The following is a 15756-nucleotide window of genomic DNA, read 5'->3' as shown; positions in this document are numbered from 1 at the left end:
ATGCCGCCTTACTAGAAAAATCTGAAAATGTTGTCTGTCTGACATCCATGTAACTTATAACACAAACAGGTATTCCTCCATTTACTGTATAAAACCCTGTTGTCCTCTAACCTGATTGTTATCCCCATGTACCACACACTCTGACATGCATATTTTCTGCACGTTTGTGAATTTTGATTGCTAATCACTCCGTATATGATTTATATGTTTGTTTAAGCATTGGCTGATGTGACCTTTTGTTTTATAGATCAAGTGGCCAGCACCGGCTGAGCAGAAGAGGCAGTGCCTGAACAAAGGCCGAGACAATCAGGTGAGGGAGGACTTCTGTCCACCCGTCTGTCTCCATCGCACCAGGGAGACTCCTGCAGAGCCTGAGAATCTAGTCAGAGGCCTTTAAAATGTGGGAAAACACACCCATCAAACAGACAAGTGACAGAAACCAGTGTTTAGCCACGGACATGCAGCGAAGGGGGGAGGCAGAAATACATTCTCGGTCAACAAACCCCACTGTAAACAAGTCATGAGCAAACTTGTCAAAGGGAAAACTTGAGTACAAACACGTCAAACAGGGGAAACTGAAGACGCCTACATGAGTTTCGTCTTCCTTTGTGTGTCTCTCTCCTCCTTGCCATCATGTTTTACTTTGGACTATGTTATTGTAACGTAGGTGCCTGATGGCTATGGCTGCAGTTTCTGTTTATATACACCTTGTGTTCCCATCCGTGGAGGCATAACAGCACCTCACAAATTGTCAGTGACCGACTGTGAGGGTTTTCTCTGGGTATTTATAGCCTGGTTTTAGGCCTCACTTTTTTTTTTACGTCCTGTAAGAACCAAAAACCCATTTTAGAACAAGAGTGTAGCTGTCTGACTGGCAGCCTGGCTTAATAAACCTGTAACTCTTTAGGGCCTGTTCCTTTGAGGTCACTCACATCTGTCTCGATCTCCTTTTGTCTTACAGACAGAGTGCTACAATCACATCCGCTTCCTGCAGAGGCTAAACGAGACTCACCTGTACACCTGTGGAACGCATGCCTTCAGGCCACTCTGTGCATACCTTGTAAGAGCTTTAATTATTACCTTAGCTTTAGATTTACATTGAATGTTGTTATTATGTACACTCCTGCACACACACCTACGTTGTAAGACCTTTAACTAAGTATTACCTTACCTTTAGATTTATATTGAATGTTGTTATTATATACATTAATTACGGATACTATGTATAATATATTTGTATCTTCACATTCTCCTTTTGAATGTACAGAGAAGACTTTTATAGCCCAGAATGTCAAGTCAAGTGTAATGCACACATGCTTCAACGGCCCTGTATCAAGAGTCAAGGCAGCCATCAGGATCATCTAACTTATTCTTGTCCTTTTCATCTCCCTCTCTCTCTCTCTCTCTCTCTGTGCACTCTCCTCTGATAGGATGTGGAACAGTTCCGCCTGTCGCGCACCGAGGATGGCCGAGACAGGTGTCCCTATGACCCAGCGAAAGGCTACACAGGCCTCCTTGTGGGTAAGCTGTGCCAGTCCAAGCTGTATCTATGTTATTGGTTACTGGAGGGATCTATAAAGTCTCTGTGTTATCATGAGTTTCATTGTTCATTAAAGGAGTGTCACAATTTACTCCAGTGGTGATCAATCTCAACACTGTTGAAACTGCGATAGGAGAATAGATCCTTACAATACAAAAACTAGGGCATGATTTCATAGATCTGAGCAAGGTTATTCAAGGTCATTCACTCACTCACTCATAATTCTAAGCTATTTCTTGAGCACCCTGTGATATGTAATCCAACACCTCTTGCCTAAAATCGTCTGCTTTCTTTCTGCACATGATCAGATGGCGATATGTTCTCTGCCTCTCAGTACGAGTTCCGGAGCACACCTGATGTCCGACGCAACTTTCCATTTCCTCTACTGAGGGCAGAAGAGGCTCCAACCAGATGGCTCATGGGTAGGCAAAACAAGGAAGTGGCAGTGCCTGTCACTCTCATGTTAAGGCTGTTTGCATTTGCATTGTGTCTCACTTCTGAGTTGCTTTAGTTAAAGTGATAAATTGAATGGAAATGTAAGTCGCTTGACGCTTATTTGTGTTTAGTCAGACCGGATGTAGTGAGGGGTGGATGTATAGTCATTACTGGAGTATTGTTAATGTGCGTGAGTGGATTGAAACTCACATACACATCTCTCCATTCTCTCTGTTCCAGAGGCTGACTTTGTGGACTCAGCCCTGCTGAGAGAGAGCGTTAACAGCTCCATCGGGGACGACGATAAGATCTACTTCTTCTTCACAGAGAAGAACCAGGAGCAGACGGCGTATTCCAGCCAGAGAAGGGTGGCCAGAGTGGCACGAGTATGCAGGGTAAGGAGAAGCACTCATTCAGTTATTTATTTTCTATTCATCTAGATCTAGTGCCATTTGACTTATTTTAGTCTCACGCCGGACAAGTTCTTAGCCCTGAAGACAGCTTTTTGACGATACTGCACAAGAAGCACATGTCTCTCCCTGCACACTAAGCCAAGTTTGTCCCTTTTGTTCGTAAATAATAGCTAATAATAATAACGGCATCAACAATAATGATGATAATTAAGCGTAAACTGCACCCTAAGCTATACTGTTTTGAATAAAGTTCAGATAGTCAATCATTTTATGGCTATATTTGTAGCCCAATTTTATGGCTATATTTATAGCTATATTCAATAATTGTAACCCTCCTGGGCAGTAATTTCCCTAATGTTTTCATGAAGCTATTTTCTAATGACCTTGGCATTGGCACCACCGCTACCTTGACTCTGCCGAAAAACAGCAGCAAAGTGAACCTGCACCGGTCAGCACTACAGTAAAGTCTAGTCAGTGGGATGGCAGGCAGGAACAGTAGACGACCCTTGTGCCCAGGAGACATGTGCCCATGTCGGGCCCGTGTGGGAATACGAGATGACACCGGCGCGCACTCTTCCTCTGGAGGTGTGAAGACAGTCTTCCTCATCTTCCTCTTCCCCCCTGTCTGAATTATTGAACCTCAGACTGACCTCCTTATTGTGCTGGGTTCAGCGGCTCAGTGTTGTGTGGATGGGGGGTTGGGGGTTGGACGTGGGGTGTTGGTGGGTACTGATGCCACTGTTGCCAGGCAGAATAGAGCCCACCCCTCATCCCTAGACAGTAGTTTCACTCCCTCTCTCTCTCTCAGTCCCCCTCCTTGCTGTTCATCCCTCCTTCCCTCTCACTCTCTGTCTTCTACTTGGCTTCTATCCATCCTTCTCTACTCCTCTCTCAGTTTTTCATTGTTCTCTCTTACTTTTCTCTCTCTCCTATCTTACTAGTTTCCCCAGTCTCAATACCTTCCTTTCTCCCTCAGCTTTTTTCTCTCCATCTTACTTTCCTCCATATTCTCCTCATCCATCTCATCTCATCTCATCTCATCTCATCTCATCTCATCTCATCTCATCTCTCTCAGCATCCCTCCTGCCCCTGCCAAACCACTCTTGCCAATTCCCCTAAATCTCTGCACTCCGTGTTTTTTTTTTTTTTTATCAACACACACTTGTGTTAATGTTACCCCCCTCATTGCCTCTCGTCTCTGTCATTTTGGCACCCCTGGTTCATTATTAATCTCATTATTTCACACTCACCGTTTTCCACACCATTAACAATTCAGCTTCGGCGGGATCCAGGTCAAGTCCCTCACTCTCTGTCTATGAGCACGGTGTCGCTCAGCTGGGGCTGGAGATGGAAACTGGGAGGGGCCTTTGAGTGGGGAAATGTGTGTGTGTGTGTGTGTGTGTGTGTGTGTGTGCCTGTGTGTGTGCCTGTGTGTGTGTGTGTGTGTGTGTGTACGTGTGTGTGCGCGTGCCTGTGTGTGTGTTTGTATGTGTGTGTGTGTGTGTGTGTGTGTGTGTGTGTGTGTGTCTGTGTCTGTGTGTGTGCGTTTGTGCGTGTATGTGTGTCTTTGTTGTCAGACACTTGTCAGATATTTTTCTTGGGTCTATAACAAAGCAGCTCCATTTGTGAAAATATAAACACAGAGAGTAGTAGCTGCTGATAGTGGATGTGGGCTGGACTCATGGCAGATCAGTAGTGATTGAGCTTTAGAACATTCTGCAGTCAGGGAGGAGATGTGGGGAGCGGACTAAGGAACAGGGTTACTGGAAACTTGTTCTAGTGGAAGGATGTTGAGGTGAGCAAAGCAGAAGCCCGAAAAACAGAAGCAGGTGGAGAGGTTGACCGGACGCGTGTCATAAGAGCATGGCGCACGTCCCCCTAGAGACGAGGCTACGAACACGGGATTTGCATGTGCCAGAGACGGTTAGAGGGCACCTTGTTAACTTGGGGGCTTCTGCACGCGCCACAGGCAAACATGCATAAATATGCATTCACTCTCTCTCACTGTCTGTCTCTCTCTGTCTATCTCTGTCTCTCTTTCTGACTCTCATGCACACAGATAGAAACAAACACAGACTATTTCTCTGTCTCCTTCTGTCTGACACTCGTACACAAAAAAGACAAAAACAGTCTCTCTCTCTCTCACTCTCTCTATTTCTGTGACTCTCTTTCTCACTACCCCTCTCCTAGTGTAACATAAACTCCTTGGACTCTACTGAGCTAGAAAGCCATCTGGATTTTCTTGTCTGTAACATCCGTACACCACTACCTCCCCCCCCCCCACACACACACACACACACAAACACACACACACTCACTCACACTCAAAGCCACTCAGCCCTGTGTGTTTAAACTGCAGAGTGCTTCTCAGCCATCAGCTCTCTCTCTGCCCCCTGCTCCTCTTCTCCCTCTCCCTCCACCCCTGCCCATGTCTCTCTCAGCCCCCCCAGGGTGTGAAGGCTCCCTGTCCCCCTGCCCATGTCCCTCTCAGCCCCCCCCCAGGGTGTGAAGGCTCCCTGTCCCCCTGTCCCTGGCCCTGCTTCATGGGAATGTGAGCTGACAGCCCTGGTACCCACAGCCATCCATGCTGTGCGGTTGCCTCAGGCCCCTGTTTAGTTAGCTGGCCGTGTAGATGTCTGGGGCACCCTGTCTATTTTCTGTCCCTGTTATTCTTTTCTCGTCTCCTGTGTCTGTCTGTCTGTCCATTTCAGTGTTGCTATTTCCTTCTTTCTTTCCCTTTCTCCCCCTCTTTCTCGCTCAGCTCTGTTTCTCTGCCTTTTCACCTTTCTGCTTCTTTCTAACTTTGATGTCTGTTGCGCTCTCCCTCTCACTCTCTCCCTCTCTCGCTTCTCCCATCTCTGTCCCGCAGCGTCTTGTCTCCCATCCATGCAGAGAGACATCCAGCTCTCTGTCTCTCTCCCTCTCTCTCTCTCCCTCTCTCTGTCTCTCTTTCTCTCTCTCTCTGGAGGTCAGCCATGATGCCCCTCCTCTCTCTCCCTATGTGGTGGCGCCTGCCCACTCGCTCGTTCGCTGTGGATGCTTAATTCACGGTAGGGGGGATTAACCTTCAGGAGCCAGCGCTGTTTAATGGGGAGGGATATTTACAGAGTGCGAAAGAATGGGGGGCTTGTAATTGGATTAGCTGGCTCGGGGTCCTTATTAGCTTATCTCCACCACTGCTGACGTGGCCGAGGGGTTTAAGACGAGTTAGGAGTTTTGGGAAATTCATTCGTCATTGGTGCCTAAATAGGCAGGTAATACCTGCCCGGCAGATCGACATGTTTCAGACAACGTCAGTCTTCCTCCAAGTCGGCCTTCCTTAGGGGCCTGCATAAAATATGGTGTACGCTGAATCTATTTAGAATGAAGGTCTATGAGATGCATAATCCTCAGTGTAACAGTTGGTGCAATTTTGTAGTTTGCATAGTTTATCACAGTAGAGGGAAACACAGGTTTGATAAAACAGAGAAACTATATTAATTTGCTGGTGGAGGTCTGTGTGAGGCAGAGATGAGCAAAAGGATTTGTAGCGCTGTGTTCCAGAAGAGATATTAAAGTGCTATATTCCCACGTAGCAGTGTGTGTGTGTGTGTGTGTGTGTCTGGTCTCGGCATGGTAAAATGTAATTAGGGGGAATCTGCCAAAATAGTCCCAGCCAGGGCCAGACCAATCACAGCCAGCGCTGTGCTGACAGAATAAGAAAAGCAGTCAATTTATCCCAACTCGTTTCTCCCTCACACACACGCACACACAGAAAACTCATAATACTGAAAAAAACTGTTTATAGTTAGTGAGTGTGTGTTTTGATGCTCGATCATCTGCAGTGCAGATCTCTGCTTTTTCATCCTAGATGTGGATGGATGGATTATGCTCTGCATTCACACACACAGACACATTCACACACACACACACACACACACATTCAATTAAATTTAAATTTAATTGTACTTATAGAGCGCCAAAACATTACACATATCTCATGGCGCTTTACAGAGTGTTAGACAATCAGAGAAAAGAAAAGAAAAGAAAGAGAGAGGCCCATGGGTAACAGGGGGGAGGAAAATCTCCCTAGAATTGGAGATACATATAGGAAGAAACCTCGAGCAGATCCACTCAAGGGCCTGACCCATCTGCCTAGGGTCAGATACAGGACAGTAAGGTCTGTATACATGACAAATGCATATGATAGTCAGGTGTAGAGAATAGGACATGGTGTTTAAAGCCGCCTGAGGTGAAAGTTACAAGAGGTGGGATGATTACATATCTGGTATGATAATGCATTAATCCTAATTTAGTGTCAGAAAGTCAAATAGTCCAGCGTAGGAAATGGAATTGTTCAGGGGATTAGGAGTTGTCAAAGGGCATACACACACACACATTCACACACACACACACACACACACACACACACATACACGCACACACACACACACACACACACACACACACACACACACACACACACACACACACACACACATTCTCACACACACACACACACACACTCCTACTTTTGCCTTCCCTCTCCTCCTCCCTCACCTCTCTCTCTCTCTCTGGGCCAGATGTACTAACGCTTTTGCGCCCACTTCAGGCGTATTTGTTTCGCAACGTGCGTGTAAAATCATTGCGAGGTATGTACAAACAGGCCGCAATGATGTAAAAGCGCAAACTGCCTGTCGCGGGAGCTGAAAGTGGCAGATTGCGTTTTTAATGTCATGCATATGCATTCATGGGAGGATCCAGGGGAAAGTGGAAGTTTAGCGTAAAAAGATGGGAGGGGAAGAGTAAAGAGCGCCTATTTATGTATTCCGCGGTATGTACAAAGACTGCTCCTGAAGGCGCACGTCTATTCTGCGCCTAAATACTTCCGCCTTGTAAAAGCAGGTGTTAATCCAAATTGCAGTTCAATGCGTCAATAACAGAACCTTTCAAAGACAACAGAATCGCTATTTAGAGCAACAGTTTTGTAAGTCTTTGTACTATCAAAAGCAACATTAACTTTCGTTGGCCTTTCGAATGTCTTACTTTCACTTTCACGTCATTCACTTAAACTTTCCTACTTGCTAGACTTGACCAATCTTCCATAGTATCTTGAGTAGAACTGCTGATCTTCATTATCTCCCTGCTTGTTACATCTTATCATGTATGGTATTATTTCATGATCGCTAAACTTTTGATTCTTTTTAATGTTGTCATCAGTTAACTTCATTCAACTGCGCTTGTAGGCGCTGCCATTCAGTTGTGGACGTTCGTAAATTGCGTTTATGGGTGGAGAAAGGCAGAGAAAAGCGCAGTTTACACTAAGGATTGAACGATTGATAAATACGACGGAAACTTGGGTCTGACAGCGTTCGCAATGTGCGGTTTGTCCATGACGCTGATAACGCTACGTTCGCAAATGTACGTACATCTGGCCCTCTGTGTTTAAGCGCTCCTACCTCACGTCTCTCTCTCTCCCTCTCTCTCTCTCCCTCTGACAGGGGGACATCGGTGGCCAGCGGACGCTGCAGCGGCGCTGGACGTCCTTCCTGAAGGCCCGGCTGCTGTGCTCCATCCCGGACTATGAGCTGCAGCTCAACGTGCTGCGCAGCGCCGCCCTGCTGGAGGGCGCCCGCGTGCAGGACAGCGTCTTCTACGCCGTGTTTGGACTGGAGTGGTGAGAACACCGTAGCGTTGAAGAACAATAGAGTGTGGATGTCACTGCAGATTGTATTTATTGTGCTGTATTTAAGTACTGGATATTTGTACTGTAAGTACAGTTTGTTTATGTAGGAATCATTTTTTTATTTGTTCTTATAAGAACTATAAAGTGACTCACTAGTGTGAATTCAAATGCAGAAATGAGATATACAATTACTAAAGGACATGTTAAAGCAACAGTCAGGGATTTCGCAGCATGTGTTTTTGTGTTTTTTGTGTTTATGTTTATGTTTACATTCATTAGCTTTTGTGCAAAAAAACATACATTATATTTTAATCAAGGACCAAACCAAACACACCAAAGAGGTAGCTCACCCCTACCTTCAGTATTCACAGAGAAATTCCACGCAGGGTTTAATTTTTGTTTGGAGCAGTCTGCCCCCACTTTGTTTGCTTCCAGTTTTTGGAGCCTGGGCTGCTTACAGAGACCGGATTTGTTTACAGTGTAATCACGGAATGGGTAGCTAGCGATCCTGAGAAGATGATTGCTGAATGTGACAAAACAATTTATGGGCTTGAAATCGCATAAAATCCCTGACTGCACCTTTTATGTTCATTCATAAAAGTTCAAAGCTCATTGATATTTTGAGTATACAAAGACCCCAATTATTATTAGTGTCTGTAGGATTACTAATCAGAGAGCCATCTAAAGTAGATTTTTAAAACTGAAAGTATTGTCTGAGGAAAGTGTTTGAGGCTGAATGGGAGCTCTCATGAGACTCGAGGCTCCGGGGTGTTGGGAGATTACCCTGCACTCCCGTGACATGACGCGACAGGAGAGGGAGGTAACCCACAGACATATGACTGTCCTGTGATGAGGAGAAGCTCAGCTTGAGGTTCATCAGTGGGATGGTTACTGACAAGAAGCGAGTTCAATTGAAGATGAACCAAACAGATGACTTTGGGATCAGTTTATTTTTAGAGAGCATGGTAATGAGTATCACAGATTGTGTGAATTATTCTGAAGATGTGTGTGCCTGTGTGTGTGTGTGTGTGTGTGTGTGTGTGTGTGTGTGTGTGTGTGTTTGTGTGTCTGTGTCTGTGTGTGTGTGCTTGTGTGTCCTTTTTATATTAGAGCATGAAATACACAGAAAATAAAAGTGTGAGATAGAGAAAGAGAACAGATAAAGCACAAGAGCGAAGAAGGAAATGGATTTGAATTGAAACGTAGCATAATGCCAGACGGCCTGTGGAAGAGAGAAGGATGGAAAGAGGCAGGGAGGAAGGAGAGAGAGAGAGAAAGAGTGAAAAAGAAAGGGAAAGAAAGAGAGGAGGGAATACTAATATGCAGAGTCATGCTTCATCAGTCATTGGTTTTAGTGACTAAAGATCACTCCGAGAGAAAATGTCTCTGAATGTTCCCCTCCCTGTCTCCCTGTTTGGGTCTCTCTCTGGCTCTCTCAGGCTTTTTGTTTCTTCTACCTTTTGTCCCCCTCTCCTGCTATTTCTCTCTCCATCCCTCTTTCTCTCTCTCTCTCTCTCCCCCCACTACCTTACACCTCTCTCTCTATCTCCCTCCACCACCTTACACCTCTCTCACTGTCTCTCTCTCTCCATCCCTCTTTTTATCTCTCCCCCAGCACCTTACACCTCTCTCTCTCTCCCCCGACCACCTTAGACCTCTGTCTGTCTCTGTCTCTCTCTCCATCCCTTTTTCTCTCTCTCTCTCCCCCACCACCTCTCTCTTGCTATTTCTCTCTCATCCCTCTTTCTTTCTCTTCTCCCCCACCACCTTACATCTCTCTCTCTCCCTCTCTCTCTCACTCCCCCCCCCACCACTCTACACCTCTCTCTCTCTCTCCATCTCTCTTTCTCTCTCCCCCCCACCACCTTACGCCTCCTCTCTCTGTCTCTCTCACTCTGCTTCTCTCTATCTGTGTCTCTCCCTCCCCACCTTTCTATCGCTCTCTGTATCTCTGTCTCTTTCTCTCTCTCTCTCTCTCTCTCTCTCTTTTAGTTTTATTGCTGGACAGGACTGGCGCCTATGTGTGCACAGCCCCAGAAGGGATGAATCGGTCATTGTATCATTAAGCTAAAGCTGCATGAAAAGATAACACCGTTAAATGTTAATTTGCTCCCATTGTCTGCTTTTTGTTTGACTATTAGCCACCCGCTGCGAGCATATTTTTTGCCACAGGAAGACGATGGCGTCCTCATTATCAGAAAGTCCCATGTGATATCGGCACAATCACGTCATGTGACAGTCCTCATAGGACCGCAGTTAGAGTTCTAACAGCGGCACTACACCGGGTGCCCAATTGAAGTGTTCCGTTCGTGGTGCATAAAAACAGTTTTAGAAGACCGGTCCTTTTTTTTCTTTTTCGAATGTGTGCAGTACTCTTGCAGCTGGTGTAGCCAGTTCCATTGATTATAGTGGAGGCTAATTGTTGCAGGGTACGCTCCGAGAACGGAGCGCTTCAGTTGAGCACCCGGTGTAGCCCCGCTGTAAGTGTGTCATGTGCTGTAGAGAAACACCAGATAGAAAAGAGGGGATTCCACACAAGCTGCTTCTCACTGGTTCTCGAGGAGGCGTAGCTCTAACTGTCACCATAGAAATACACCAATGAATAACTTGATTGGCTGTTCCATTAACTGTCCTCAAACTTTATTCCATATATCAATATATCACAGCCACTCTGTGGTAGAAATTAGTTAATTACTTAGACACACAGTGCTTATACTGATAACTGTTCCTTAGAGCTCATTCAGAATTTGGGCAATTACTCCTGCCCTGCCTTAAATAAGCTTGTCTGTTGTCTCTTTTTTTAAAGGAAAAATGTGAAGGTGTCAGCTGTGTGCCTGTACTCCGTCGCTGACATCCAGAAGGCCTTTGATGGACCCTTCATGGAGAACCAGGACTCAAAATGGAGAGAGTTCATAGGGAAGGTTCCAGAACCAAGGCCTGGTTCGGTGAGATTTAAGAATACAGAATGTGTGTTTATATTTCAGTATGTGTGTGCGTGGCATAAGTGATTGGTGTATATGCCTAGCTTGGGATGCATGCATGCATGCGTGTGTGTGTGTGTGTGTGTGTGTGTGTGTGTGTGTGTGTGTGTGTGCATGCATACATGTACGTGTGTGTGTGTGTGTGTGTGTGTGTGTGTGTGTGTGAGAGAGGGTGTATGAATATTGTCTCTTTCTCCATTATCCAGCCGTCTCTTCATTAATTGTACCAGTGACCCTGTCCTTCTCTTTCCTCTAGTGTATAACCAACCAGCACCGGGCTCTACTCATTAATTCATCACGTGACCTCCCCGACAACCTTCTCACCTTCGTGCGCCGGCACCCTCTCATGGCCTCCCCAGTGCTGCCACTCCGAGGGCGCCCTCTAGTGTTCAAAAAGAGTATCAACTACAGCAAGATCTCCGTGCTTCCCGTGGCTGCTGTGGATGGGGTTGTCTATAATATGCTCTTCATTTGCACAGGTGAGCTTGGTCTGATTGGTCTTGATGGGGTTTTTTATTACACTGGAGCAATGCTTTGATCATTCTTTTGTCTGAAATTGTGGTAAATGTAAGTAACTAGCATCCTGTTTCAGAACGGATACTTCACGGTCTAAGAGATCACTTGAAATTCTAGTTTGTTTTAACTAGTGTGTGTGTGTGTGTGTGTGTGTGTGTGTGTGTGTGTGTGTGTGTGTGTGTGTGTGTGTGTGTGTGCGTGCGTGTGTGTGTTCAGATGAGGGCTGGCTCCACAGGGCAGTAGAGGTTGGAGATCATGTCCACATTATCGAGGAGCTTCAGCTGTTCAGTGAGCCGCAGCAGATCTACAGCATGGTGATATCTCAAGCGCAGGTAACAAGAAGTCACTCCAAACACACTATTACTATAGTTACTGTTCATCTGCCTATGTCTAACACTAGCAAAATAGGCAGAGTTTAGGAAAAGTGTCTATAACATATGTTTTGTTTTAAGTAGAATTAAGCAATAAGATAAACCCAAAATAGACCCTAAAACCCCCTTACCTTAAGATCAGTGTAACCTACAGACTGGAGTGGCTTATTGCTTTTCTAAAACGGTTACTACATATATCTGGCAAGATTTCATAATAATAATAATAATAAAGGCATAAAGGCACAGCAACGAGAAATGTAACAATGTATTTCATACTTAGAATAATCATTCTTCCGCCAAGAAATATATTTCCTCTATCAAAATGGTTGCCAACTGTGGAGCAACATTGAGACGCAGCTACTCTAACTTTTGTATCGAGTTGTGGTAGCGCAGTAATATAGGACGAAATGCAGTCAAGGTGTATGTTTGTGCTGGATTTTACAACGGCATCGAACGTGATTCAGCCAATCATACCGTAACTATCCGTTTTAGAACTTAGAATTAACTATGAAACAGCTTCAAATTGTCTGTTTCTCTCGCTCTCTTTCTCTCTCTCCCCCATCCCTGCCTCTCTACCTACCTGTTTCCATCTCTCTCTCTCTTTCCCTCCCTCCCTCTCTCTCCCCTTTTCTCTCTCTCTCTCTCTCTCTCTCTCTCTCTCTCTCTCTCTCTCTCTCTCTCTCTCTTACAGAGGAGTATGTACCTAAGCTCTCACTCTGGCCTGGTGCAGGTGCCTTTGGCCACCTGCCAGAAATACACCTCATGTTACGACTGTGTGTTTGCCCGGGACCCATTCTGTGGATGGGATGGCACGACATGTGCTGATGTTTCTCTGCACACAGACAGGTACAGAAGTCTCATTTACTGTAATTTCTCGCAAGCAACTCTACTCAACAACTTTTACATACATTTACAATTTTCTGCCCTTATATTTTGCAACTTTGCACTGCTGAAGTTTTTTGCTCTCTGCAGGTCCAGTCTTATTCAAGATATTGAAATGGGGAATAGGGGTTGTCCCAGCATCACAGGTGATGGTGAGTACGCATACTGAAGTGGGCAGATATTCATGTAAACTATCTGCCCCTACTTTGTATTGTGCCCTTAGATGTTATGTACCCCACTTTGCATTTTGAAGTTAACATACTGTACATATGAAGAGTTTTTAAAAACATTAAAAACCCAGGCTATTTAATTGTGCATTTCAGGTAATATCAATCAAATTGCAGTTGTGTTGTTTTGATTCAGTAAAGATAAATATGTATGAAAATTCATTAAATGGTGGATATAGCATTTTGGAACCAAACTCTTCATATGGGCTTAGACCCATTGTTATTGTTTACATGTTACTGTGTGTGCTTCTGTGAGGATGTTCTTAAGTACACTTGAGCTACACTTAAGTACTACACATAAGTAAACTTGAACATCTATGGGAGTTGGACCAATTATTTCCACTGATTAACAGTAGTAAGCTGCCACTGTTCTCTACAGTCTTATTTTAATTTCTTCCTGTTTCATGTGTTTATCTAAAAACTCTTCTCAGAAAAGATATTTTCATTCAGCAGATCCATTAGTTTTATTCAGTGAAATAAATGTTCATAGACGTTGCTAAATTCATTTCATTGTAGCATACTAAATACCATTGTACATTCTCAGTTGCATTCCGTGTACTGTATGAATATAGAATTAAATATTTTCCTATGAGTAATGAGGCCATTGAATATCAGTTAAATTTAAATGTAATTGTGTCAGTACTCTTTAAAATATTTAAAGTTCTGTGTCATTCCCTGTGTGGTTTTCCAGGTTCAACAGTGCACCGTGTCAGATCTGTGATGGCGGGGGACGATGTGCTCCTTCAGTGTGAACTCCTCTCCAACCTGGCAACCCCACTGTGGACGCTAAACGGCCGGGACCTGCCAGGCCCCGGGCTGGGCTCCAGTTACCGAGTCGGCACGGACGGCCTGCTCATCATCGGTGCCCAACCCAAACAGAGCGGCTCATACCGCTGCTTCTCCCAGGAGAACGGCCTCAGGCAGCCAGTGCGGCGGTACACCGTCAGGATCCAGGCCCCGGTTCTGCCCTCGCCGGGCCCGGGAGATTCAACAGAACTGCCCGAGGAGTTCCTCAGTAGCCTTCCACCTCCGTCCTTCGGCCCCTCGGACCAGCCCGTGTCCTCCCCGCTGGCTCCTCTCCCCTCTGGGCCGGAGTCGCAGGCCTACAGGCACATGGAGGCCCTGTACATGTCTCTGGTGGCCGTGCTGGGCGGCCTGTGTCTGGTGCTGACCGTGGTGCTGCTCTACGTCAGTTTCTGCGCCAGAGGAAGGGCCGGCAGCCCCAACAGGAAGTACTCGCAGCAGGGCGTGATGGCGGCAGCGGTGGCGGCGGCGACAGAGCGCAAGCGGAGCTCCCACCTGGAGCTGAAGACCATCTCCAGCCACTGCAACGGGAGGGTGTCGCGGCGTGGGACTGCCGCTGGCGAGGACGGCAGCCTGCTGCAGATCGTGCCCGGCGAAGGCGGCCAGCTGGGTTCGCCCGGCGGCAGCGGCGGCGGCAACAACAGGGACCAGACGCCACCCCCGGCCCCGCCTCTCCCCATGCCGCCACCACTGCCCGCGTCGGAGTTCGCCAACGGGCTGTCGGCCACGCTGCCCAGCGTGCTGCGGAAGATGAACGGGAACAGCTATGTGCTGCTGGGCCAGGCGGAAGGCGAGACCACCTCACCCCTCTACCACTCCTTCACCGAGGAGCTCAACCGCATCCTGGAGAAGCGGAAACACACTCAGCTCGAGGACGTGCAGACGGATGAGAGCTCCGTGTAGCCCCCTCCACCCCCAACCACCCTGCTCTTAACCCCTCTCCCACCTCCACCCCACCCCACCCAAATCCACCCTTACCCCTCGTCAGTTTGTGGTGGTCGTGGATGGACCTGCTGTGCAATAAGATCTTTGTTTTGTTTCTGTGAAAACCCCCAGTGTAACAACGGAGTAAAACTATTTAAATCTGTACCTCTGTTTGTTGCTCACGCAAGCTGAACTCAACTGAACTGAACTGGCGTGAACTGAGCTGGCATTACGTTTCACAATCACATATCGGATTAACCCCCACAAAGGTAGATAATTTGTTCATGATGTTATATTTATTTAATGTAATTTACCTGATCTCTGGGGAAGAATATTAGCAGTTCCTCAAAACAGCTGAGGCATTTATGTATGATATTGGAAGAGGAAAATGGCCATAAGTTTTGAAGCCTAAGATTCTGTCTTTGACATTGGATCATTGGTTGACTTGAGAGGTCAAAGATAGGCACTGGACTCGTATGGACTGAAAAACATTTTGTTTGATCCTTTGTGGAATTGTCTTTTGTACAGTATAATACATTCAAAAATAACCAAGTTTCCAAATGCAGCCAACAGTAGCAACTTAATGACACTATGGTGACATTACAGCAGGTAAATGCATTGTGAACTACTCCTGTGCTGACAAAGGTGTTTGTCAGGTGTGCTCAGATGAAGAAAACCACAGTATTAAAGCCCAGGTTTGGCCCTCTACATATTCAACCAGACTAAGATTTCTCTTTGAGTTGACTCTGGCTAAGTAAATCCAAAGAGGGAGAACCGCAAGGAAATTGAACCCCCTGGTGAAGAGGATTCATCTAATTTTTACCTGAAGGTAAGAAGAACCAGCCAAATTTTTATCAGGAGACTTTGTCCTCTAACTGAACTCAGTGTGTTCCACATTACAAATACAGCCATTTAAGCCATTTATAGTATTGATTATTGAATCTAGAATTTTAGTTATTGTACTTTATTGATTACAGTAGAGGACACAGAATACCTTT

The 15756-nt window shown here is 45.9% G+C and overlaps 1 protein-coding gene across 1 annotated transcript in view; it reads left to right on the top strand.

Annotated features, from left to right (window-relative positions):
* Window positions 1–15475, top strand: part of sema4gb (sema domain, immunoglobulin domain (Ig), transmembrane domain (TM) and short cytoplasmic domain, (semaphorin) 4Gb) — a 32476-nt gene extending 17001 nt beyond the window's left edge. The window contains exons 4-15 of the mRNA XM_042082313.1: window positions 248–310; window positions 962–1060; window positions 1431–1521; window positions 1849–1962; window positions 2216–2370; window positions 7869–8044; window positions 10860–10998; window positions 11291–11513; window positions 11767–11882; window positions 12613–12767; window positions 12894–12955; window positions 13722–15475. Of these exons, the coding sequence (XP_041938247.1) occupies window positions 248–310; window positions 962–1060; window positions 1431–1521; window positions 1849–1962; window positions 2216–2370; window positions 7869–8044; window positions 10860–10998; window positions 11291–11513; window positions 11767–11882; window positions 12613–12767; window positions 12894–12955; window positions 13722–14737 (2409 nt within the window). The 3' untranslated portion in view covers window positions 14738–15475. The remainder of the gene's footprint in view (window positions 1–247; window positions 311–961; window positions 1061–1430; window positions 1522–1848; window positions 1963–2215; window positions 2371–7868; window positions 8045–10859; window positions 10999–11290; window positions 11514–11766; window positions 11883–12612; window positions 12768–12893; window positions 12956–13721) is intronic.
* The last annotated feature ends 281 nt before the right edge of the window (window positions 15476–15756 follow it).

The sequence above is a fragment of the Alosa sapidissima genome, chromosome 24, assembly GCF_018492685.1.
Source record: "Alosa sapidissima isolate fAloSap1 chromosome 24, fAloSap1.pri, whole genome shotgun sequence".
NCBI classification, from domain to species: domain Eukaryota; kingdom Metazoa; phylum Chordata; class Actinopteri; order Clupeiformes; family Clupeidae; genus Alosa; species Alosa sapidissima.
The sequence above is the reverse complement of the archived record's forward strand: the minus strand, read 5'-3'. Positions and strand labels throughout refer to the sequence as shown.